General features: G+C 42.4%; 1 protein-coding gene, 1 long non-coding RNA gene and 1 other non-coding gene across 4 annotated transcripts; all 3 read right to left on the bottom strand.

Annotated features, from left to right (window-relative positions):
- Nucleotides 1–3,336: 3,336 nt before the first annotated feature.
- LOC107311579 (uncharacterized) lies at nucleotides 3,337–10,919 on the bottom strand. The gene is made up of 6 exons (XR_014943990.1): nucleotides 10,781–10,919; nucleotides 8,969–9,046; nucleotides 7,891–8,098; nucleotides 6,665–6,803; nucleotides 5,341–5,412; nucleotides 3,337–4,746 (listed from the first exon to the last, which is right to left on the bottom strand). It is a non-coding gene; the product is annotated as an uncharacterized LOC107311579 (long non-coding RNA).
- TRNAL-UAA (transfer RNA leucine (anticodon UAA)) lies at nucleotides 10,778–10,860 on the bottom strand. Its single transcript has one exon. It is a non-coding gene; the product is annotated as a tRNA-Leu (tRNA).
- Nucleotides 10,920–13,387: 2,468 nt separating the features above from the next.
- STX11 (syntaxin 11) lies at nucleotides 13,388–25,479 on the bottom strand. Of its 2 annotated transcripts, none has more exons than XM_015858201.3 (3): nucleotides 25,360–25,479; nucleotides 19,444–19,636; nucleotides 13,388–16,487 (listed from the first exon to the last, which is right to left on the bottom strand). In XM_015858201.3, exon 3 carries the CDS (start codon nucleotides 16,480–16,482, stop codon nucleotides 15,616–15,618), a length of 867 nt encoding a protein of 288 aa, XP_015713687.1. In that variant the 5' UTR covers nucleotides 16,483–16,487; nucleotides 19,444–19,636; nucleotides 25,360–25,479; the 3' UTR covers nucleotides 13,388–15,615. The 2 variants fall into 2 exon arrangements, with proteins under 2 accessions (XP_015713687.1, XP_085397563.1); XM_085541437.1 differs by lacking the exon at nucleotides 25,360–25,479 and adding an exon at nucleotides 20,045–22,176.
- Nucleotides 25,480–26,459: the final 980 nt, after the last annotated feature.

Genomic DNA, 26,459 nt, shown 5'->3' with positions numbered 1-26,459 from the left:
AACAAGGAGCAGCAAAGTCCCTCACCCGGAGAGAGCATATCTAGGCTGGGGCAGGAGCAAAGCTCTGCCCCTGTCATCAAGCAAATTTAGCTACTGCTGGCATAAATGCACAGGGAGGTGCAGGAGGACAAAAGAATAATGGTTTAAGGGAGTCCATGGTGTGTTCTGGATGCAAATGTCTGCAGAATTTCACTGGGGTTACCCAATTGCAGCAGCCCAGTTCTCAGCAGGGATCCCTGAGAGTTCAGCCCCACCTTGTTCTTACTGTCCCTTGAAGCTCACCCTCACTGTAATAATCTACTGTAGCACACACAGTACTGAAGTCTGCACAGTGCTATTCAGCAGTGTTTTTTCCCTCAGGAACTGGGAATTTACTTTTCCATAGAAAGAGCTATGCTATTTTGAGTGTGGAATGAGGTGTGTGACTGCTCCTGTACACGTCCTGCTCTTAAAAAGAGAGGCAAATGCCTGGATGCCTTTTCCATGCAGTGCTGAGCCCAAAGGGGTCTTCATTGCCAAAAACAACCAATGCAGCCTCAATTATGTGTTAATGCAACACAGAGAGAACTATTAAAATTCCCCAGTTAGGAATGTCACAGTAGGCCCCCAGATGGATGCTGTGAGGTGGCCAGAGCCTGCTCCGCTGACAACTATTGGTGCAGAGGTGCTTTAAGTGAGATTGCCTCCAGCAGTGTCTGCAAAGCCCTACAGGAGCAGGAATGGCCTTCAGAGGACAGCAGATACAGCCAGACAACTAGATTCAGCAGCAGCTTCTCACCTCCTGGTATCTCCTGGGTCTCTGTTACAGCTGCTGGTCAGCCAGGCTCCTGCCGTGTGTCCTCTATGTACCTGCCTGGACACAAATTCTAACTACAGCAGGTCAAAACTACAAACCCAGCTTCTAAAGTTCACGACTCTGAATTTATATGTTATTAAAATATTCTGCCCGCTTCAAGAACAAATGACTTGTGCAAACTAACCGTTTCTTTATAAAATATTCCATGTGCAAAGCCGTGCTGACATCTCAGAGCAATAGAGCAAAATAAGCAGTGTGTTATTAAATCCTCCACCAAGGCCAATAGAAGACAAAGCACTCAGCAGGGGGACAAACACCATGGGTGGAAAATCCTGAGCCTCACAACCAAGTGGGTAAGAGCTTCTTTGGCCTCTGCTATTTTTGATACAAGTAAACCAACTGAACAGTTCTTTTCTTTTTAAATAGCTGTTGGCCTTGTTTGTAATGTTATTAAATGCCACAAATCATCCTAAAGGTTTCCCTCTGTTTCCCTACTCCACATCTTTTTCCCACGAAAAACCTAAGCCTGGATGGTTGGGGTTCTTTTTTAGGAACAGCAACCAATAAACAGAGCACGGGAGCACTAGCAATGGGAAAGGATCCTTACCAAATTAGAAGATGAAAAATAAAGGAAAACAAAACCTTTTCAGCAATCACTGAGGAAGCCTAAAAGTACTGGAGCTGATGTAGAAATCCTGTAAACCCAAGGATTGCTTTTCGCCTTTAGGATACACTTTCAAACTCAGCCAAAGCTGTCACCAGTAATTAAGGTAGTAATTTTTGGGTGCCCCCCCCCATGTACATTCAGGATTACATCATTTCAGCAAGAGCTTTATGATTAAACAACACAACTTTATCTGCAGAGTATTTCTGTGGGTGGTGAAGTGATTCAGTGGCTCTCTGCATTTCCCTCCCAGGGCCTCCCTTCCCAGCGTTCCACGACCAGCTTGGCTTTAGTGCTGAGTTCAGATTTTCTTTTCATCATTGCTTGATGCAGCAAGAAAGGGACAACCAGTGAGGATCCCTGCATCACCACCCTGCAGCATGACAGCAGCAGGAGCACCTGTGTGTCCCTCACACAGCACAGATTCAGTGGGATGGCACCACTCCAAGCCTTGGCTTTACCAGCTTCGGCCCCAGCCCACCATTAAGGCTGTTGTGAGGTTAAGCCCCAGCTTTTTACAGAGGCCTCGATGGCCTTCAGGGCCTGATCCCTCCTTATTTACAGGAAGGCTCTTAGGTTTAGTCTGGGGAGGTCTACAGACTGCAAGGGAGCTCCAAAGCAGTATTTTTTTTTCACAAAACATATGTTGCAAGGCATCCTCAAGAGAGTCTGCTGTCTGAATTATTTAACCATCCCTGAAAACTTCATTGCCCTGACTCCCTTGACTGTGGAAGCTTTATCTTCACCTTTTATGGCCTTTGTAATCAACGTTGTTCCTCAACAGCTCAATTGCTTTGGATTTGTAGAGACAAAGAGCTGGCACCTTGCAAGGCCAGGCAGGCATCTAGACAAGCAGGTCCATGACACGGCTGAGGCAGACAGCAGCTGCCAGCCAAACAGATGCTCCCTCTCTTCTCACCTCTATGTTTCCACTGGGTCTGCTTCTCCAGCACAGCTGTTCAGCTGACTCCAAAGGAAACTGCTTCAGCACTGAGAGCAGCAGAGGGAGAGTGTTGCTAAGGGCAGAGAAGGATAAAGCATTACCCCTTCTGGCCTCCATTTAAACCCACTCAACCATTAAACTGCACCACGGAAGAAGTAGAATCAAAGGATCATATAGAATCATTAAGGTTGACAAAGACCTCCAAGATCATCTAGCCCAACCATCAGCCCATCACCACCATGGCCATGTCTCTCAGTGCATTTTTGGACACCTCCAGGGATGGTAACGCCACCACCTCCCTGGGCAGCCTGTTCCAAAACCTCTCTACCCTTTCTGAGAAGAAATTTTTCCTAATATCCAACCTGAAAAGTATAATGACATTCAACAAGATTGGGAATAGATTTTACTGGACCAACTAATACACTCAGAAAAGGCAGACAAGTTTTCATGAACCAAAAAAATAAAATAAAGTCAAGTAGCAGTTTCTCTCATGACAGAACAGCACCTGGTACGAAATGCTAGTAATAACAGTGAGGAAATGGGGTGAAAAGCATTACAGAAGAAATCATCCCAACATTCTCATCAAATAAAAAAACTCTTACATTATCCATGATGGGATAACCTGGGACACTTCTGAATTTGGCAAACCGTGCACACACCATGATGAAATTGCTTCTGTTTTAAAACAGTCCTGCATTACGGCAGGATGGGCTGAGTTTCTAGAAAGATTTCTAGTCTTAAATTACAGTGTTAGATAGAACTGCAGCATTAAGATTTCATTTTAATGAAACTGCCATTAATGTTTTACCTAACGTAAGCCAATTTTCTATTTCACTTAGGAAAATGTATCCTGTCATACCCTGTATTTTATTCCATTGAACTAAGAGAATTCTATACCCTCCCCCCCCCCCCCCCCCCACATACACACACACCTTTTAAGGCAACTCAGTGGTGTATTTCTTTAATGAAACAGATAGAACACTTGCCTTTTTTTATTTCTTTTTTTAACATGACTGTATTTTTATTAAGAGTAAAACTGAGGAATCTCTGTGCTAACTTAATTGGAAGAAATAACTTTCTATCAGAGAGACAGTAACGTACAGCTCCACTACTTACTTCATGGATTAGAAGTCATTCTCAAATTGAGGTTACACTGGGTGGGACAGCATTACAAGAGTTTAAAACATGAGAACAGCATTCTTCATATGGCTGTTTGCAGCTAACACAGTGGGTGGGATTCCCAGAGGAAATTATCAAATACTGTTACCATATGTTAAAATAACATCAGTTGGAAGTCCCAAAAGCTTTAATCGTTTATAGGAATCTACCCGAACAACTGAAATGCTGAGAAGCAATTGTTTAAATGACAAAATCTTCACACGGCACGCATCAAATGTTCACATCATCAATTAAAAAACAAAATAAAAGCCAAAGAAAGCTTTGTAACAAGTAGAAAACACAAATAAAGGTAAACTGAAGGATGAAAACAACTACGATGCACAGTACATTCCGACAATCCTTTCCAAGGAGCTATTAGGATTTTTACTCTATTCCTCCCTTCTTATCTTTAGAGTCTGGACGTGCGTGGAATGCACCGTGTTTTATCTAGAAGTGCCAAATCGCTTAAAACACCAGACCTTTGATCTCTCTGATCTGAAGTGGAAGTAGCAGAACTTCAGCATTCAACACCATTACCTGCGGCACACTTGCAGTAACAAACTCATAAGTGTGTTGCAACTCTGAATGACTCAGGAAGTTATACAAACGTGAGGCCAGGTTTGAGGATATGGAATCAAGCTTCTTATAAAGAAACACATGCAAGAAGGGTGTTTCTTACAGTAGCTATATCATACATTAACTATGAAGTTAAATGAACAGCTGTGTACCTGTTCTTAAGATGCCATCTATGGGTATTTAGTCAGGAGACCTGAAAAGATCTCTCACTAAATGCAGCATTTGACTAAGTTACAGAGTATATACACAAAAACAGCACTTGATCTTGACAGCTTTGTCGCATGTGCATTTGGCATGAGAACTGGATGCAGGTAGGCATCACAAACCACAACAAACCACCCGCTGTGCATGCACTTGCTTCCATGAACCCTACCACCACCTGCCTCAGCTTGCACAGAAGACAAACTTCCTCGGTGAATTATGGCACGGGAAGAAGAAACTAGGAGGCAGGATCAACTGAACCACTGTGCCTTCATTCTGATGGGGGTGGCGGTCAGTCATCTATCAGAAGCCACCAACACTCAATGAGTGAGATGGTCTTTGATATGATCAAAGAGGGCTACATGCCAGGAACAGACATTCCTCTGGGAAAACAGTTGATCTGAAAACCTGGGAAAGATATTTAACTGCAAAGTGATAGGGCTCAGAGCCTGGGTGAACAAGAGACAACAGCCTTGAGTCACAAGAGAAAACAGCCAACTTCCATAAATAGTTCCACTTCTAGTGGAGTCTGACTGGTTTGCTGTGCCCTGGGGCTGCCCTCTGCTTCTGTGTAATGCAGAATAGCCAGAAGCCACGCACATTTCCCAGACTTTGTGCCAACACTCTTCATAAATAGGCAGCCTTCAGACCCCTTGAATTGTGATCACAGGTGATTATGAAGGCATCACTGTAAATCACGCTCTGCTCCCTTCTCCCATGAGAATTAAGTCTGAAAGCTGGATGGTAATTTCTACTAATGACCAAGGACCTGACTGGCCACCCCTCCAGCTTTCTGGGAACACTCACACTGACCAGAAAACTGCTGGACCATCAGAAACTTCTCTGGGCAAAAAGAAGGGTAGATCAGCACCAAAGCACCATTCAAAGGAGTGAATTATCCCACTGACCGTGCCAAGAGAATCATACAGAAAATGCGAACTGTTACAAAGCACATTAGGGTTTTAACTGCACCTCTCTCACTAACCTGCACAGAAAAGTCACCTCAGACATGGTAGCTAAGCCACGGAATTTGTTTCCTTCCTCAAAACCCTGAGAGAAACACACTTCTGCCACCTAACAGAGAAACAGTGCAATGATTCAGTAATTGAGCCATACAGGCATGTAAGTGAGGAGTCACATCACCCAGCCTGCTGGCCCCTGACCAGCTCTTCTGGCCTTTCTGTATCAGAAACGGCTGTATCTGTGAAAGGGGTAGCACTGCTGCCTGCAAGGCACTTCATCCCTTTCAGGAACTGTTTGAACCCACAGACTAAATCTGGGAGTTAGTACCACATATCATAAAGGATAAACCAAGAACTGAAAGACAAGTGGAACAGAAGATGAATTTGTTTTCACGTTCAGAGCCTGACCTGTCCTGCAAACAGTCACCTGAAATGCATCAGGGCTTCTGTGTAAAGCACAAAGGAAAGAATCCAAGTGCTTTTTTCCAAAAGTCATCCAGCTCAACCTTGTTAATGTTAACAGGGCCTTTATTTTTCAAACAGTCAAGATTGTTTTTCATTTCACAGCCAAGTTGTATTTCATTTCTCCCTTACACAAAGTTACAGCCAGTCGAGTCTTTGCAACTCTACAAATTCCCAAGAATTCATTATTTAAATGACTTGGTGGTATGGGAGAAGGGCTTTCCAAAGAGCTTATAACCTATGACTCTTTCTTTCTGCAGAGGCTAAAACTGCTTATGCATGATTTCTTGTTTTTTTTATATAGATTTGTCTCATTGCATCTCCTAATACTATAATGCCTCTTAAAAATTCCTATGAGATAGGGAAAACACTGTAATCCTGCTTTTGCACAGCAACTCTGCCAAACCCTATATTCTTTAAGGCCCATAATGGAATTTTGCTGGAGCTGCTTACATTTTCAATTTCATTTTGTGCTGGTTTGAAGATCAATCGAAGGAGGTGAAGTTGAGGCACAGTAATTTTAAGAATATAACAATTGTGCCGACACCACAGTTTTCATTATATAAGCAGGCTTCTGTGCCTGTCCAAAACTCCAGTGATAAACAATATGCTTACATAAACTGACACAGGATTAGCGTTCTTGAATTTATATCCATAAACACTGGCTGCAGTAACAGAGCTAATAGAGTATATCCTCAAAAGTGACTCACGCGAGTACCTCCCTGTGGGAAGTCAGCTATCTAGTTAAGAATTAACTGAGCTATATTTTTACATGGATATTGATATGAATGAAATAAGTCTTTAAATTGAATAAATGGCTACAAAAATAAGTTGCTGAAAAAAATACAGTGTTTTCTTCCTAGGCAAAGCAATGACTTATGCATATGGACCAGAGCAGGTACCTGTATATATAGCGGTGGTCAGGGATGCTGATTTAGAAATACGCAACCAGAAGTACTGGTTTACAGATAAACAGCAGTCAGTAACTCCTTGGTTAGCTCCAAACGTCTCCCTCCAGAGATATTATCTCTGAGGTTTTGTCTGCAAAGGAAGCTGAATGCTTTAATTATACCAGAACATACTTACAACCTGGGAAGCAGTAATGCCAACATTATTAATGACAAACAGAAGATAAAAGGAACAATGTAAAGCACCTCATTAAGTATACGTATCCCAATCTGACAGTATCTTAATATAGTATTTCTGGTTTAAAAATAATAATAATAAAAAAAATCAGCATTTCAACATAGTTAAGGTTAAAATTAAGGGTCATTCTTGGTTTTGAAGACAAGTCTGCTAAGCACTTTCAGATATCCATAAGGCATTCTCAAACTGGCTCAAGCAGACCTCCAGAGGCTGCTGTTCTGAGATATGGGTACCACCAACATGTACATTAATATCAGTTAACACATACTCTGCAGATGTCAACCTAAAATGGGTATGCTCTGAAGCGCTACTGAAATCCCTCTTGGAGACAACCTACCAAGAAAAGTAATAGAAGCAGGCATAGGAAAAGATTTTCTGACCACAATAAAAAGCTCTAAAAGAAGCCAACTATAATGCTGAGGTGCTCAATTCCACCCTATTCACAGAATCACAGAATTGTAGGGGTTGGAAGGGACCTCCAGAGATCATTGAGTCCAACCCCCCTGCCAAAGCAGGTTCCCTACACCACGTCACACAGGTAGGTGTCCAGTTGGGTCTTGAATACCTCCAGAGAAGGAGACTCCACAATCCCCCTGGGCAGCCTGTTCCAGTGCTCCATCACCCTCACCGTAAAGAAGTTCTTGTGCACATTTGTGCAGAAGTTCCTCTGCTCCAGTTTCTGGCCGTTTTCCCTTGTCCTGTCTCCACACACTCCACTCCAGGTGCTAGTGGATGAGCTCTCTCCCTAATATTTTCTACAGAAAACTGACTTAATCACATGCATGATGTTTCTATGTTTTATATACTGGGAGGCATTAACTACTTTCTCCTCTCACAGGAATCTGGATCGTGCATTCATACAATATCATTCTTACCCTATCCAATCATTCTTTTGCTTTTGAAGAAACATATTTGTTTGTGAGGGCTGGACAAGCAGATATAATAAAAGTAATAATAAAGAAAGAAAGAACACTGAATCTACTTGCTTTCAGTATCTCTTTTTTACTGATGTGACAAGTGTCTTTTGGGGCAGTTCATCAGCATGAATGCAGTACAACAGGTTAGGCATGTTTTCCATAGAACACCATAAGATTTGTTAACCTGCATAGAAATATATTGCACTGTTACAGTGCTCAAAGCTGAGAGCTGGACTACAGGAGCTCCACGGTGGCCTTCTAGCCCTCGCCATCCTGTGAGGAAGAAAAACAACTGATTGATACGTACTGACCCTGCTTAGGAGCCCAAAACACAAGAAATTATCTCATTTAAAGAACTTTCCTGTGAAGAAATAAGGAATTGCAGGCAATGTCAGCAGTTAATTTTAAATCCAAGTAATGGGAAACAGACAATAGAAGACTGAGGGAAACAGTGAGGAGGTAGAGTACAGCTAAGGCAGGGGAGAGACAGCATCTCTGCCTCATTCAGCAGCAGCAGCTAGCTGGTAGACCAGCTGATCTGCTTCTTGATGCGCTCATAAAAAGCTAACAGTGGGGGTGTGACAGAAAATAGCAACAGATACAAAACTGGACATGTGAAACATATGCCTGGCAATCATTAAATATGGATTTAGCCAGAAAACAGAGCTCTCTAATGCAAACTATACTTCCCACCAGTGGCAACACTCCTATGGAAGTTTGCAACAAACAATGAGAAAGCAAAAGTCAGGTGTTAGAAACTCATCAAATCACACATTCAGGGAGTATAATCCAGTCAAAAACTGCATGAACAACTTTAGCCAACACTCAGAAAAAGCTGAGGCTAATGAGGTCAGAAGGAAAGAGCCTGAAGCACTTCCAACCCAGAAAGGGGGCCATGGTCAGGCACAGACAATGAAGGAAAAACAACTGAGGAAAATGAAGAAACCTGATGAGCACATTCCCTTCCTAAAATCATTAGGGACATGAAGGCATTTTTCTAATTGCATGTGTAAGATCACCACCGCTACCATGTGTAAGTACTCCGTGATCTTCAGACAAAAGCTCCTGACAGGGAAAAAGAATCAATTTATTCAGATTATTTTAATGCAATTAAAAATCCCAGAAAAAGGCACATTAGTACACCATATACAGCATTATACAGCAGATCAAGAACTTCATAGCTTTCTTATATCCTCTTCCTCAACTTGAGGTACTGGTCACCTGGAATGACAGAAAAGGGTTTAAGTAAAGGAACAAAAGATCCACTCCTAAATGTAACTGAAGGAAGTGAGAGCTGCTCAACATTTTTGAAACAGAACAGTCTCAAACAGTACTTCACCAGCAGGCTGCCTCCTTACTGATCTGGTCTCCTGATTATGAAGTGAGAAATAATTTTCACTTCAATTACGCCTTGCTGTTTCCCTATAAGAATCCCACATTGTTCAGCACACATCACGTTGAGCTTGCTGGTTAACCAGTTTTTCCATACTTCACAAGACTTTCACAGCTCAAAGCGTGGCTCCAAGCCTTATTTATTTCATGTTATTTTCTGAATTAACTGATATTCTATTCATGGGCTTTTCTAACATGACTGGATTATCGAAGTATCTGAACTCCCTTCACAAAAAAAATGAACATAATTCAGAGCAAACCATTTTGTAGATGGTTAATCCTTCTTATCTCTACATTATGCAGTGGAAAACTTCACTTACAATAGAAGACAATAAATAAGATGATCCTTTTCTATGTGGAAACATGAAGGATGGGGATGGGACATATTTGTTGCCAGTGGATTTTATGGTTATTTCACAAGAGTAGGAAATGGTGAAGAACCCCAGAATGGCACACGCTCCAGCAAGTCATGGCAGAAAGCAGGGAACACAGCTTCATCATAAGACCAAGTAAAGCTCTCTGCAAAAGAAATCTCTTACAGGAAGGACTGGGCCTAGAGTGGAATTTGCAGCCTGGAACTCTGGGTCTTCTATATCTCTTTAACATGAAGACTGTTGTTTATCTGTTTAACATGAAGACTGTTGGCTTTTTGTCAGTGAAAAAAAAAACAAAAAAAACCAAACAACCTGCAATTACTTTTACTTTTCATTTTTCCATTCTTTTAATGCTGAATAGTGGTCACCAACCCATCCTGTAGCTGACATAGCAGGGACTTTTCATCACCACAAGTGCTGCATCTGCAACAGTTACATGAGTGTTTGTTGTTTGCACAAGCAGGCCTACACATAAGGGCACAGGCAGAATTACCCCATTGGCATGCAAACATGTGGGTTTTCAAGGGCGGCCATAATCCATCACAACGTTAAAAGTAAAACATGCATTCAAATACAGGCCCGTTTTTACTACTCTGTTCCTGAGCTAACAGGAATGTAAGTTTACTTAATGAAACAATCCAAGGTACTGCTTTTAAACGAGCAGTTCTAGAAGGCGCTGTTTTGCATTTAGAACTTAATGGCAGGAACAGTTCAATAGGTAAACAGTCAAAAAAGATACTGTGCCAGCCTCTGTGTGGGGCGATACATTGGGACTGAGAGCTCAGAACCATCTTTTCAGCTGCAATTACAGCAGCAGGGTGGCTGTGGACACCAATACTTCAATGTATTAATCTGACACGGGCACTGTGACAAACACACTTCACTGTGTGCCCCCCCCACACCCTTCCAAACCCCGGAATGCAGCGATACTTTCCTGTCAAAACAAAACGCCGTCCCGAAAGCTGAGTAAATAAAGGAAGTAAAAATAAAGAATTACACCAATAAGCATCGAGACCAACTTTACGCTGAAGTTACAGGAGGCCTCAGCAGTGCGTTCAGCTCCCGCAGGCCGCTACCGGCGCCGAGTGCCGGGCACAGCCCGTTGCTCGCAGCCCGGGCCACGCTTCCGCCTCGGCCCGCGTCTTCCCCGACAAATTCGCGGCGCTCCCGAAAAAAAATGTTCATTTACCAGGAGTGGGGTTCGAACCCACGCGGACATACGTCCATTGGATCTTAAGTCCAACGCCTTAACCACTCGGCCATCCTGGTGCACATACAGGAACCGCCCGCAGACGCTCCTACATACAAGGCTCAGCTCCCTCCCGGTCCTGCACCCCGCCGACCCTCAGGCCGCCACCACCGCCGCGCCCCCCCGCCTTCATTTCCAGCGCCGGAGGGCTCAGAGCGCACAGCGCGGCGCGCGCGGGCGGCCCCGTTCGGCTGCTTCGGGAGAAGCGGGTGGGCCGGGACCGGAGGGGGGGGGTGGGAGGGCGAGGGGATCCCGGCACCGCCTCGGGCCTGCGCCCCGCAGCCAGCCGGGACCGGGCGGCAGCACCACCCCTCCGGCGTGCCTTCGGCCGGAGCCCGGGTCGTCCCGCGCTACTGTGGGGTCACGGGGGAGGCGGGCGGAACGCTGCCAGGCGCCGCGCAAGCAGGGGGAGCGGGCGGGGCGCCGAGCCGGACCTCCCCCGTGCCACAGAACCAAACCTGCTCACGGTGGAGCCAACCCTCGGAAGTATGGGATATGTACGGAGAGAAGATGTAAAGCATCCAGCCTATTTTTCATTAATCTTCTAATTCATGCACTGATATCCATAGATGAAAGAACAACTCCTTGACTGACGTTCTTAGAGGTGTTCAAGGCCAGGTTGGACGGGGCCCTGGGCAACCTGATCTAGTAAATGTGTATGTTTGGTGGCCCTGCCAGGCAGGGGGGTTGGAACTACGTGATCCTTGAGGTCCCTTCCAACCCGGGTCATTCTGTGATTCTGTGTGACGTTTAACATGCTGTGTTATTTGCTAGTGGTGTTCCACAATTGGTGTGGTGGTGTGTCTGAGCAAACACCTTCAAGAAACATCATCTAGGTTATTTTCTTTCCTGCTCATGTGTGAAATTATTTCCGAGAGACAAAATCACAGAATGACCCGGGTTGGAAGGGACCTCAAGGATCATGTAGTTCCAACCCCCCTGCCTGGCAGGGCCACCAAACATACACCTTTACTAGATCAGGTTGCCCAGGGCCCCGTCCAATCTGGCCTTGAACACCTCCAAGGACGGGGCATCCACAACCTCCCTGGGCAGCCTGTTCCAGGGCCTAACCACTCTCCTAGTGAAGAAAATGAAATGAACTTACAGAAAGCAGTGGTTAGATACACCGGTAGGTTGGTGCTGGCATGGTATTGACCAAGGGGCAAAAAAAAAACAAACCAATACCCTTACAAGGTAGGCACTGTAAGGTAAGGTCTGATAGCAGAACAGTATCTGTTCAGTGACTGTTATAAGCTTCAACTCAGAAAACACTATATATTATGACACAAATATGGAAGAAGATCCACCCATTAGTGCATTCTTACATATCAGAGAAACAGATTCATTGGCTTCCTGTAAAAAATCACATTACCTCTGATTAACTGTAATCATTACACATAGTATCTTTTAAAAGACAATTTCCTGCTTTCATCACATGTGATATTGTTGTAGAGATACACACACAGTCACATGTAGCTCTTTTTCAGATCTATTTCAAACATCTGCCATGGCCCAAAACTCTATAGAGAAACTATTTAACTATTTTGTTTTCAAGGAATTAGAAAATACAGCAATCCTAAAAGCTGAAGTAGCCCATCTCACTTTTTACTGCAACCCCCTCGGTACCAGCTATGGTGTTTTTCACACCTTGGAAAGGAAAAAAAGTTCCACAGGATATACTATACTATACAGCTCCGTAAGAGTTGTGTTGACTTTGAGAAGGCAGCTCTCCTTAGCAAGCATGAAGTCACCCGTTCTGCAGCTTCTTTTAGTAGCACGTTAACACAATATCAGGCTTTTACTTTTATCATCTTCTCCCACTCATCCTGCATGGCATTATTCTTTGCAACTGTAGTGTAATCAGTGTGGAGTGTTTTTTGTTTCTGGCTTTTTTTCTAAAGCCTGTTTGGCTGTTACTGGGCAAGTTAATGGAGTTCTTACACAACAACAGAAAAAAAAAAAAACCAAAAAAAAACCCCACAAACTTTAGTATTAAGCAACGAACAAGTTTGAAAGGAAGATAATTATTTCTTTAGTTACTGGGAGTAGCTTTTCAAATGCCTCTAATTCACAATGCAACTGAGAGATGGTTTTATGAGTACCAAACTGATTTCAATGATTCTTAGTTTCTTCCCCACAGCAACAGCCTGAAGTCAAGGACTTTAATTACCTTTGTCCTCATGCTCTTGCTCTCTTCCTCGGTGCCTCAAACCCGACTGAAGATTTGAATATAAGCTTTATATCTCTAATAACAAAATCATCAAGATATTTCAGAACTGTCAGAATAAATTTGTATTTTTTTCTCGCAGCAGAGAATAGTCTTAGAATGTATGAAACTCATTCTTGTTTTCAATAGGAAAAATTATAATAAGTCCATCTCAATACAAAATATACTTGATTTACCATGGCAACAAATATTCTGAGGACATTCTTTTAGACATTAATCTTCTACCATTAATTTACACTTTAGTCCAGAAGCTTTTAAACAAAACTTTGACTATGTGAGCAACTATTCAGAGCTGTTGACTCAACGCACGATACTCTGCATTTTCAGTTTTTCTTACTAAATATTTTATTGCCTTTGTGGACATACACATGTGCAAAAAGGAAACCACAGGTACATATTTCTATCAAAAGCAGGTACATATTTTTATCAAAAGCATTGTTAACTGTTAAGAATATGAGGACAAAATGAAATACATATTTTAATTCCCACTGATTTACATCCATGTATTGTTGGCTCCTTAGGGTATTTCTCTACAAACGCAGTTCCACTGACTTAAATGTCAATACAAATGGAATAAATGGCTTCTGTCTTCTTGAGTAGCACCAAAGCAGTCAAATGACGGTGCCAGCTCAACCTCCGCTCTTTTTTCTCCTGCTTCAACTTTGAATACTGGGTTGTTTGAGAGACTCTCAAGCAAGCGTAATACTGATATCATCAAGACATCACTTAATATCAAAATATCTTCTAGTTTAGAAGACCAGTGTTCTTCATGCTTCCATGTTACCACAGACAGGCGCTTCAGCTAAAGGGATTTCCTGTATCTGAAAACTGTTATCTGTTTAGCTTCTCTTTGTGTAAAAAGCTCATCTGGCACAGAAGCATTTCCCACAAGGATATAAAAGCTTGGAAGCTGAATTTCTATTGTTGTTTTGTTATGTATCAATATAAACAGTACGAAATGTTTGGGTATTTTTTTAAGCGTATAAAATTAGTGTGCAAAAGTTCAGAAGAGAAAAACTTCATTGTGATTGACAAGATGACTCTGCACATTTAGACAGAAATTCTAAATACAAAATACTTGAAATGCTTAAATATGGTTGTTAAAACAGCTATAAATACGACAAGAATTATTTAAAACAACAAAAAAAAAAGTCACTAACTTCTGAAAAAATGTCCTGCATTAATTCAAAGGATACCAATAGATCACAGTGTAACAGGAAGTCACCTAGAAATATTAAGTGTTGGAAAACTTCCAGCTATAATCACTCTCCAGACCTTATGAATGCATCTTTCACTGACAATGCTCGGTGGTTTCCAGGGCTGCAAATGTTCTATTCCCTCCTCATCTGTCAAACCAACTATGGGCAAACTTACACAAAAGGAAAGATTATTTTTAAGCTTGAAAAGGGCACTGAAATGACATAAAAATGTTGTTTATTCTTCAGGTGCAGAAGATGAAGAATACACCTGGATTTTTCTTTCCCCAGAAGAGATTTTCTAATGATGAGAGAAAATCCTTAACTTTTGTAAACCAGTAAAACTGAATGTTAATAAATGTAATCCTTCATGCTATTAAAATACATATAAAAACTCCAAATTAAAATCAATGCTTATTAAAAGTCTGTTGACGGGGTAATCCTTCCACTAACACTGCTTGTGGGGATGTGACATCACAGGAGACTAAAATGCTTTCTTTGTCTCCCAGCTGTTGTCTTCTTACACGTGCTTCTACAGAAGGCATCTGCACGCATCTCTTTTGCTGTCTGATACATCAATTGGCAGAAGCATGTATTTGAAACCTAAAAGTATGGCAGTTTTTAAGTTAAGATCTTCAGTGGCTCAATTTAAAAAGAGTCAGTGTGATGGCTCTGTGTTGCAGTTGTGGGCACTCAAAATGGAGACAAACAGTCACCTGAACACAAACAGCAAAACATGCCTGTTATGCTTTAAGGTGCAGCTTACTTCTGTTAAGACCAGTGACAGATGGAAATAAAGTTGAAACAGAAGCTAGTCTTGCATCCTGCTCCTGGTACCAGGCTCAGTATTTTGTTGCACAAGCAGAGCAAAAGTCTCTTCAAGTATTTGCATCAAGCAGGCCCTAAACTAGTTAGAATTCCAATCTCTGGATTCTGTGGTGTATTCTGTCACCACAGGCATTAAGCATGCACTGCCTGCAGACCACTTTGACTCATAAGAACAAAATAACCTCTTGAAATTTGTTGTTTTCCCTAGGGCTCTTAGCCTGTCCTTCATTCCTCTTTATTGACTGGAACAAGTATCATTGCACAGCAATCTTCTGAGTCCTTGCACCTCCGGTTACAGTAAGAGAGTGCATTTCAATTAAAAATAGTTTAAAATAGTTTTATCAACACTTCCAGTAGGCCATAAATAGAGCAATTTTTCAGCACATTTAGGAACATGCTACCAAACAAAACAAACTGCACAACAGTGCCCACAATTATGGGCGTTGTCATTAAAGAAAAATCACTGAAAAGAATATCTGATTTGAAAACATTCAAGTTGGTCCACGATTGCTTCAGTAGGATCATCACCTTTTGCAAAATGAAATGCAGCAGCAGAGGATTGTCATGAGGGGGTGTTTTCTTCTGTATTCTAATGCTTTTTTTATTTGCTCTTTGGATTCTCCTACATAGTCCTCAACATTTTGCACATTTATCTCAATGACGTCAAAGGTGTCTGCCTGTTCTTCCACTAGCAGGGCCACCTGCAGAAAGAGCTCGTGAATCTCCTTAATACGACCTTCTAATTTCACCAACTCCTTATGACGTGTCTCTAACTCATTCAGGGCTGAGCGAGCTCCCTTCACATCCAACAAGAGATTCTCAGAGAAAACATCCCACCTGCCTTGCTCAATCATCTCCTCAATCTGGTTGCTAGAAACATCTTTGCCCATGATTTCTAGCTGACGTTGAATTCGGATCTTGCAGTTCTCCCGTTGGTTCATCTCTGTCGCATTGTATTCAAACATAGCTTCCTGGAAGGCATGCATGAGGTCAACGTAATGGTTCTTTGCTACCCTGGCAATGACAGACATAACCCCGTATTTTGTTATTGCATCTTCGCAGAAATCTCTCATTATTTGGAGTTTCCTGTGGATGCTTTCTCCACGGGCCTTGATGTCTTTGGCAATACTATTAGTATCTCGTTTAATGCTACTAAGACGGCGCATGGAAGTAAGGAAGCGGCTGTTTTGCTTTTTTAGTCGCTTGACATCCTCCCTTAGGAGGTTATTTTCAGTCCGGATGTTCTCTATGTCCTTATGAAGAGTTTCCAAGGCGTAATCAGTCTCATAAAGGAGAATGTCACGGGGTGAATTTTCATCATCCTCACTATAAGAAAACTCTTGGTTGTGCAGCCTGGCAAGTTCACGCATCTCATTTAGCCGGTCTTTCATCCTGCCTGTAAAACAGGAAAGAAGGAAAAAGAATTTACAGTAAGTAAAGTATTGCTTTACAAGTTCTTAACTAATGACACATTAAAGATAAACCAAAATATTGCAGATCCTCTATCATTCTAAACTTGCTTTTCCTGGAAGGAGAGCAGAAGTCTCTCAGAAAAGTATACAGCTTTACTCAATATTGTTGGCGCATATATATATATATATATATATATATATATATATATATATGAAGAAAAGGAATCAGCAAGTTTAGGATCTTCAGATGCTATTGTTAATCATAGTGCACCAAACATTAAAAAAAACCACAGCAATAGCTCAATTTTCTAAGTAAAATCAACTAATTAAGTCTCATTTATTCTTATATAATGGAAAGATCTTACAGAAAGAATAAAGTAACACTGTTGTTACAGGTCAGGATCTGTTCTTTTTGCCTCAGACTTACTATAAATCTCACTAAAACAGATGCAGAATGAGTAATCTGTGTAGACCGGTTAAGTGGTAACAAGACATAAATCTCCTGTAAGTATGTTATTCACTTGAAATTCTAGAGCTAAAATCTTTGCAGAAAATAAGACTGAAAGCTTTGGTGAGAACCCTATACTAAGTATTGCAGCAAGCAGGAAGCTGAAAGTTTCCCATTAAAAAAAAAAGTAGTATCTTCCATGACATCATTTAAATTAATGAGAAAGAGAACCAAATTAAGAACTAATAACAAGCATGACATCACCAAATCTCTTTGTCTAGAGGAATCATCTTTGTTTTTCTAGGACTTAGAACACCTTCATGAGCATTTACAAACAAATTACCTGCTCTGGACACATCCCTTCGTAGGTTTACCAGATACTCTAAAATTAAGTAAAGTCCCACCATGTGAACATACTCAAGATAACAGGCCTAACTCCAATGTGAATTAAGACTTCGATTCTATAGCCAATTTCATGGGATTGTTAAATATGTTAAAGATGTTGGGGAAGAGAAGGAAAATTCCATCACAGACAAAGCCTCTTCAGCTCAATGAGAGTATATGCTCATCTCAAGAAGCATCCTGATTATAATCTTATTTACACTGGTACAAAAAAGGTTTTTCAGCCTAAACTAATTCTGTTCCAAGCAACATAAAACAAACGAAAAAAATATAGTCCAATATGATGAAAAATGAGCTTTCAGTCAGGAATCTACCTACGTAACAATTGTTTGAATTTAAACCAGAACCCACATAGATGCAATTAAATTACACAGGGAAAGCTTTCAGATATCAAAGGTTTTCCACCACCTCCCACAGCAATAACAAAATTAAGACCTACACCTCATGCCATAGCACTGAGATGAAAAGTCCCCACCTACAAGGAAAACAAAATCACAAAGGGCAGCTTTAATGACCAGTTTACTTGACTTGAAAACTGTGTGGCCAAGATTACCTACAGGAACCATAGCTAGAGAATCTACCATCTGTGTTATTCTCTATATTGTCTAGAATATTCTCTAGACAGCATGGTGGAAAGGGAAAAAAGAGCCATCTTGCAGCCTCAGGATTATTTAGATCTCTTCTAGTTACCAATTGTTTCTGAGTTTTTCACCTGAAATGTAGATGTGGGACTGAAAAGCAGCCACACTGCTAGTCTGACTGCATTCCTGACTGCTAGTGGCTTCCCTAGAGTCTAAAATCCTCCCACTTTTAGCCTGATTCTTTGACTATCATGTGTTGTGCTCAGTGATTTATTCATTTGGTGTTTAACACCTACTTTTGGAAACAATAGCCCACATCTTAATGTGTGGATCTATCTATCTTATGCAGATGGAATCTCACTTCTGTGTGTCATGTGTGTGCAGGCTTACATCACTGCTGTGTTTGAAGGAATGGTCCTCCAGCTTGAGGAAAACTAAATTTTAGTGGACTTCCTAAAGAAATCCCCACAGCAAGCAGTCTGACAAGTGGCTTAGCAATAATTACTTGTGTGTGTGTAGGGAGGGGGGGGGGGGGGGTACATTTGCTTGCACTTAATAAAGGTGCTTCTGCGGAAAAATAAGAATGGTTCAATCTATTGGCAGCTACACTGTGTTCTTGCAGACTTCAAAGGATGTAGGTATCTACTAATCATTTTAATCAAGAGTTGCTCTTAAGCAGGCACACAAATCATGAGTTTGGTATGAATAATATCAGTTTTTTGTCTGTTCAAAACTTAAGCAAGAGTTCTGACTGAGGAAAGCTTACATTTAAACAGAGAACTACACTGAATAAGAACACTTACACAATAAGCTGATAACTTTACAGGAATAGGTCTGCACTTCCTTCCTCTACCCTCAAGGATGCACTTTGTAATTTGTCTTTTCTTACTCACCACTATTTTTAAGTGTTAGATAAAACAAAAATAAGAACAAATGGGGAAGTAGAAACACAGTAATTCATAGCATGAAGATTACTAATGCTGTAATAAATTTGCATGGATGTTAATTCTTCAGCATCTCTGTGAAGTACTGGTGTTCTGTTTTTGTTTGTTTGTTTAATACAACACACATGAAAAGTTAAAAAGTTGAGCACCAACGTAAGAGCAAGGACCTCCCAAGTATTGCCTCAGATTGCACTGTAATGTTGCCTATACACAGAATGATCTTGGAATTAAACACTGGCCTACGTCCCATTACTTCCACCAAGTCTGTCTACAGTCTATATGTGCTGAGAAAAAAAAATGTTCTATAACATAAAATTGAATATTCATAATTTAGCTCATGGTCAGATATCTCATTTACTATGTTAATGCAGGTCACTTCCTCAGGGTTTTCTCCTGTGATACCCCCGGAATGTTCAATATACTCAGGAGTCCCCTTTGGGGAAGGGCAGCTCTAGCAACCCAATCCACAGACACAGATTTCAGCACAGACTGGCTATGGACAACAGCATCACTCTTGATGAGTTACAATGCCAACTTAAGACACTTGAAGACCACTGCTCCATACCTTGTAAATTCAGAAGTCAGAGCCTGATTTTGGCCACTGCTGTTGGTCTCAGGCACTTCACCAAGTAAGATCCCAAAGCAACAAGCTGGACATCGGTGAACGAATACATGGATCTAGGCCATTCACTAGAAGTTCATCTCCAAAGACACGTGCCACATCTTCTATGATCTCTGTGATCCAGTAGAATCCAATTCTAAATATGAACAGAAGGATCAAATTAACGTTTTGTTAGGGATAGCCTAAGCAGTCTCTTCCCTTATGTAGTGCTCCGTGCAGCAGGAGAAGCTGAGCCTCTCTGGCTAGAAAGCATCTTTGCAAAAAGAACTCAGGGGTCTTGGTGGGCATCAACATGAACATAAATCAGCTCTGCATCCTTGTGGCACACCAACAGCATTGTGGGCAGGATTTTATTTCAAAATAATGTGCATATTCAAACTGCAACACGTACCTTCCTGTTTGTATTTTTGGGGTAGATAAATCTGTCCTTGTAAAAATAAAGTTCCCACTGCAACCTGTCATGCATACACCCAAACACATGCACACAGGAAATACAGGCCAGGTAATGACTGTAAAGGTCACTGCTTTGAAGCCAAATACTCACCAAGCACAGTCAGTAGGGGATATGCTTAGCATTCACCTCTTCATGTTAGCACGCTGCTTCTTGGTGTTAATCACTATGACTAACTTTCCCATGATGCGTAAGAAATTTGCAAGTTATTCTGTTGCAATAAGAGTGCATGACATGAGATTTCAGACAGAAAAGGAAATCACCTCTAGCTGCACAAAACTGCTTCCCAAAAGCCCCATGTTCAGACCAGAAATCCTGAATTACTGGTAACATAAAGTGCCTGATAAAGTAAGCTATTTGTAGTAACAAGTGTTGGATGTTAAGAGCAAGTTATGTACAGCAGAACTACTAGTATGTATCTTCACTGCTGTGCTAATGTTTTGCTTCTAAGTAGAAATAAGAAAGGCTAGAAAGTAATGTACAAAAGCAAACAAGTTGCACACCTTTATTCGTCTCAGCGTTAACATCTGTATATCCACATCACTGGGTTTGGTGACAAGCAGTGAAATAAACCAGCAGGTTCAGCACAGCATCCACATTTGCATCACAAGCAGCTGGGAAGGAAGCCAGAGAGTATTTTTTCTTTTTGCATCATTCCCAGAAGGCACCTGCTAGCTAAAAGCGGCTTGTAGGTTAACAAAAGTCGAGTCAGTAATTGTTTCAACCTTGGGTAAGGCCTTACAAGATGACAGTCTTACTCCAGTTGAAGTGGCCTATTTGAGGAACAGATACTTCAAAACAAGCCATTTAAAACCATTTCTGCTTGCAGAAATGGTTCTTCACTCTTTTGGAAGGTAAAAGTCACTACGTGCTTCAGTATGAGTGCCCATAGCTCAACTGGCCTAGTATCCTACCCCTGAATGCCACATGCTATTGCTTGCATGATGCACCACAGACATGACCCAAGAAACAAGAGGTGAACAACTGGGAAACAATCTGCTCCTAGGCAGAATTACTTAAAGGCAGAATTACTCATTGTCCAGCTGTACATCAGCACATTCCAGCAACCTTCCATACTTTCTGTGGACCATACAGTATAAACAGAAACTCATACGGACTGCTGGCACATAATATACTCAATTGTGAGTCAAATAATGTGCCACTGCTACACAAAACTGAGTAATTTATAGTAAATACAACCAAAGACTTTCTTTTCAGAGTTAAGAGTGTCAGACTTAATAATTACATTTCTGTTTTGGAGCAGATTCAATCATTTTCTCTGGTATCTGTTCTCCGGCGATAGGTTAGATAATAGTAACTCAGACAACATGTTTGCAAGAGGATTTCCTCTATACAAAACAAAACAAAAACTAACTTCTAATTGAATCAGAGCATAATGCAAACCATATTTTATGACCAAATTCCCTGACCTCTACATCATCCCCATCACTGGTAGAATGGCTTCTTTTTCTCACTTCTTGTCTGTGAGTGCAAAGACCCAAAAAAATCTAGCAATTAGGACACAGTGCCATATATGTGTATATTTATATATATATATACACACACACACACAGAAATCCATCACAAAGTTGAAAATTTATCCAGAGAATATTATACACAGGTACTTTGTATTGTAGCCAACACCTGTGCACAGCAGAATATCTCATCCTACTTCCAGTCACATTAGTGAGAGTGCATGGAAATGCAGGTGTCTCAGGGCAGGTTTTTCTTCAAATCTTACATGGAGTGCTGACTTCTGCTTACATTACATTAAGTTATTTATTACAAACTACTATATTCAAAGAAACAGGGAGAACTCATTCTCCATAGACTATTTATGCAGTTATCTGAATCTCCATGTCTCCCTTGCTTTCTTTCATACCGCAAAGGCTAGTTAGAAAGGCATAGGGGGGAAAAACCATTAACATTCAAATCGGTTGTTTCCTCTAACTTAAGGTAATGAGGCATAATTGCTTGACTGCTGATAGCTTTTGAGCTTCTTTGACTCACCCAGGTTTCCTCTACAGCACTAAGTAACTCAGTTTTGGCACCAGAGCATATTATAATTCCAGGGACCTAGAACGTTTCTCCTACTCCCCGGGAGTATTCAGCAGAAATAACTATTTTAGTATTTCCCAGAGACTGGTTATCAGGTTTTCCAGACACCAACAAAGGAAGTTGCTGCACACAAAATATGCACATATTTTTTCAGATATTTATGAAGAAGCTGGCAAATAAATAAATAAATAAATAAATAAAAACCTGAAGTTTTACCTTGCTACTACACAGTTCACATGGTAGTTAAACCTTATCCAGGCATCAGAGAGGACAGCCTGTTGAATGTATACCTGGTGTTACTATTTATTGGACTGTCTATGCTTCTGCAGGGGAGCCGTGGATCACCATTGACAAGTCTCCTGTCCTGCACAGACAATGAGATGGATCCTCAGCATCTTCCTCACAAATACCATTACTATAAAACTGTAACCAGCTTTGGTTTTGTCTGGTTATAGGGGGAGGGTTCCCTCCCCCTCCCCAAGTACTCTAGAAACACTATGGTTATCAGCTTCAGGTTCTGAAACACTGTAGAACTGCTGGAACCCTTACACCTATGAGCTGTGAACACATCCAGCTCTCTGAAAAGGGAGTGTTACTACAACCAGTTGCATGTCCATGAGAATGTATTTAATCACAGAGAGAAAAAAATGCCACTGTTGCTCTCCTTTAAGTCCTTCTCATGTGGTATATTGCAGGCAAACTACTGCAGCATGTTCCGTCTTCCTGTGATAAAGAAAGCTCGAGTCTTCAGTTAAAACAGGATGGGGATGAGGGAGTATGGATTATACCTCCCTAAGCTTTGCATATAGTCATACAGAAACATAAACAGTGAGATGGCCATCCATGCATTTCTGGCAATTACTGCAGCTGAGAAGTGTGATGAGTCACGGCACATGGAGATGTGATGCCATCAATGAGTGCTGCAGGTGGATCCTGCTCTGGTGAATCACCTCAACAAGCCTGACACAGGTCTGCCCAGCAGAACAACTGGGTACAGGCTGCACGTAACTACCATTGCTACTACCAGATGGTATTTAGGCACAATTAAGACATTATCCTAACATCTGCGTGGAAATATGAGGTTGCATGTGATTATAAGTCAGAAGCACAGTGTTCTACAAGCATTTGTAAATCAGCACAACTGCTTTTTTTTTCTTTTTTGAGTATACATACATTTAGAGCTTATGGTTATACAATCTGACATCAAGTATTCGACTTATAGGAAAAAAATCCCTTTGTGTTTTAACATGAGGTGTCTTATTGGTGTTTGTTCACGTGGACCAGTACAGGAGACTGAGCTCTGGGTTCTCCTGCAAAACCTACACACCTCTAACAGAACCAAAGAGGTTCAGCCAGGAAACAACCCTCACACACACATGCAGGCAAAGTCCCAGCCCCAGGACATGCTGACCAGCAGTACAGCAGTCACCACATAGCACCTATGGGTGTTCTCAGGCCTCTTCAAAGTACCAGGGACACTGGTACAGATGTAATTGGTGGTACAGTGCCACCAGTACTCAAGAAATCTCTCCCTAGCTTTTGTTGATACAAGTTAATCAAGAATAATCTTACACCATATCAGTTAAGACTTTCCTGTTTACTGCCCAGCAGATAGAGAAGAAGCAGCACACATGATCAGCCTCACAAAGTCAGGTCCCGTGAGACCATGATTAAGTACAGAAACAAGGCCTAAATGAGATACACTGAGCGCTGTGTGCAGAAGGCTAGATGAGATAGCAGGATGGTGACACAATCAGCAGAAGCTATCAAAACAGCAGAGCAAAAAAGCAGAAGCTGAACCACACACTGCTGGCTCCCCAGAAGCCTCCCTGCCAGCAGTGTAGCATGGCCACAGAGCATGGGCATGGTCAGGGGCAGGCCTGGAGCTGTGCCCCCAGAATGGCTTCTCTGCAAGGCTGCATCAATGTGAAGAGCCGGCACCTGGGGCTGAGGTAAATTTATCAGGTTAAATTAATTTAAAGTTAAAAAGAAAACAAAAACCCACACATCACTTATATAAGCAGTAGCATGGGAAGCACCAATTGTACCCTGCTCGATATCAGTAAGGCCTTGGTTGCATCCAGCTCCCATTACCAAGCTAGGAAAGCCAGAGGATACTCACCAGTCTCCAAAGGGTTTAGAAAGCAGGAGACTGAAGAAAGAGGAGAGGGACATAAGCTTGTTCTTCACACAAGATCAGGGAGAAATCACAGAATGGTTTGGGTTGGAAGGAACACTAAAGCCCATTCAAGTTCCAATCCCCAGCCATAGGTAGGGCTGCCACCTACCAGGCAGTGGGGCCTTCAGTGCCTCAAAGGATGGGGCATAAAGACACCACACTCTAATGCACAGAAGGAGTTCATAAAAAGAAATGGTTATTTATTTCCAACGTCATCCATTTGACTTATATGTGAGTTACACTGAACAAGCTGTGATAGGATAAAATAGGATCAGTTCTCCACAGGAACACCAAGGAGCCCTCTTCCTCAGAGATCACCAACAGGCTTCACCCCGTTTTCCTTCGGGCTGTTAAACCTTTTGTCTTTCCTTCTGACTAAAGTTGTGCTCCTCTTGTAGTCTCACCACTCCCATAGAAAAAAGCTTAAACAACAAGGAGAACCATTAACAGGAAGCCAGCGTCCTCCAAATTGCATTCTCGTCTTAACAAGCCACGCATTTCCATTTGGATCCCTAACAGCTTAAAACAAAACAAAAGGTTCCAAAAACACCACCTGAAGCAGAGAAACAAGAAGCAACAAGAAGCACCACTGAGTGCTGCAGGCCAGCGGTACTCTCCCAGTCATTTCCTTCCCCAGTACTGCTATCTCAGACACACGCATCACTAACGCTCCTCAGCAGGACAAGAGACTAATGTCAGTTTAATAGGAAGCCATTAAAGAGCACTAGCTCCTGCCTTGCTCACAGACCTGGCCACAGGGATGCCCAAGGAAAAGGGGAATAGCACAAGCTGTTACCTCTCGCTATGAAGCCAAGCACCTTCAGCCCGCAATGCAGCACCACGAGGCAGGAGCACGGGCGAAGCAGGCTGCAGCGCTGAGACAGGACCAGGAGGTACGTTTAGAGAACGCTCTCGTTTCAGCGATGTCCTCTACCCCTTACAGGCAACCACAACCACAGACGGAACCAAACACCTCCGGTCTCCAACCCGCTCTCTGCTGCCGAGCTCACACTTCACTCTCGACTCGCACGGGGCCGTTTCCTTTACTCTCAGGCAAAGCCAAACTGCAGAGCGCTCCTCACACCCCACGGGCCCGATGCTGAGCGAGACACCGACGGCAACACCGAGAGCCCAGCGCGGAAAGCACCGTCCCACCCCGCGCAGCACTCACCTCCAGCTCAAACGTGCTTCCCTTCGAGACGCACTCACTGTCGTTCAGTCCGCGCCGTCGAGGCCAGTACCGGTCCTATTGGAACACCCCGCCCCGTGTCTCGACTCACCGCCCATTGATTTGCATGGCAGCGCCCGCCCCGCCCGTCGGGGGGCGGATTTGTACGGGAAACGTGGGCGAACGCGGGGCGGCTCTGCTTGGCAGTCAGCACCGTGGGCACCGACAGCCGCTTCTTGTTGTCTTCGGATGTGGGCGCGGAAATACCGTGCTGGACTGGCTACTACACAGCTCAAACCCCCGCTTCCATTCAGCGTGTGAAAGGAGATGGGCTGCACTTAGAGGGCTGCACTGAGCCCATTCTTGGGTGTTGACTTGTTGATGATGATGATGATAGCAAATAATGGCTGGAAGAACATCTATGCTTTCCAAAGCCATTCTTAGTTCCCTTGATGCCCCCAAACCTCTTTCACACTGCATCTGTGCACTCCCACCATGTATTTTGTCTGTTGCAAAGGCTTCCCATCTCTCTTGTTTTCTATGCTGCTGTTATTTCAGCAAAAACACCTCAGCAGCAGGTAAATACTTGAGGTTTTATGGTTAATAACCAGTTTAAATTGTGTCTGACAGAGTAGCTGTGTCTGCCTGAGGGAAAAGGCAAAACACCCCATAGTGCACTTCTTGCTTCTTTCCGTGCGGAGTCTTTGGCCTCTGGGGTGGTGTTAATTCATACAGGCGGAGCTGAAAATGAAGCTGCATGTTACTGGAACTGCGTGGGTAAAGAATGTTTAGAATCACAGAATCATTAATGCTGGAAAAGACCATTAAGATCACCAGCTCAGCTGTCAGCCCATCCATACCACTGATCATATCCCTGAGTGCCACATCCACACAGTTCTTCAGTACCTCCATGAACAGTGACTCCACCACCTTCCTGGGCAGCCTGTGCAGCTGCCTCACTACTCTTTCTAAGAAGAAATTGTTCCTTACATCCAACCTGAACCTCCCATGGTGCAATTTAAGGCCATGACAGAACAGCAATGGCAAATGAACCAGGTATGCCATATGTAAAGATTGTCTGTGTCATGAGATGGAAAACTTTT

Source organism: Coturnix japonica, chromosome 3 (assembly GCF_054131305.1).
Source record: "Coturnix japonica strain WE chromosome 3, WE-NBRP24, whole genome shotgun sequence".
In the NCBI taxonomy this organism is placed as follows: domain Eukaryota; kingdom Metazoa; phylum Chordata; class Aves; order Galliformes; family Phasianidae; genus Coturnix; species Coturnix japonica.
Note: the sequence above shows the minus strand (reverse complement) of the source record. Positions and strands in the feature narration are given on the sequence as shown.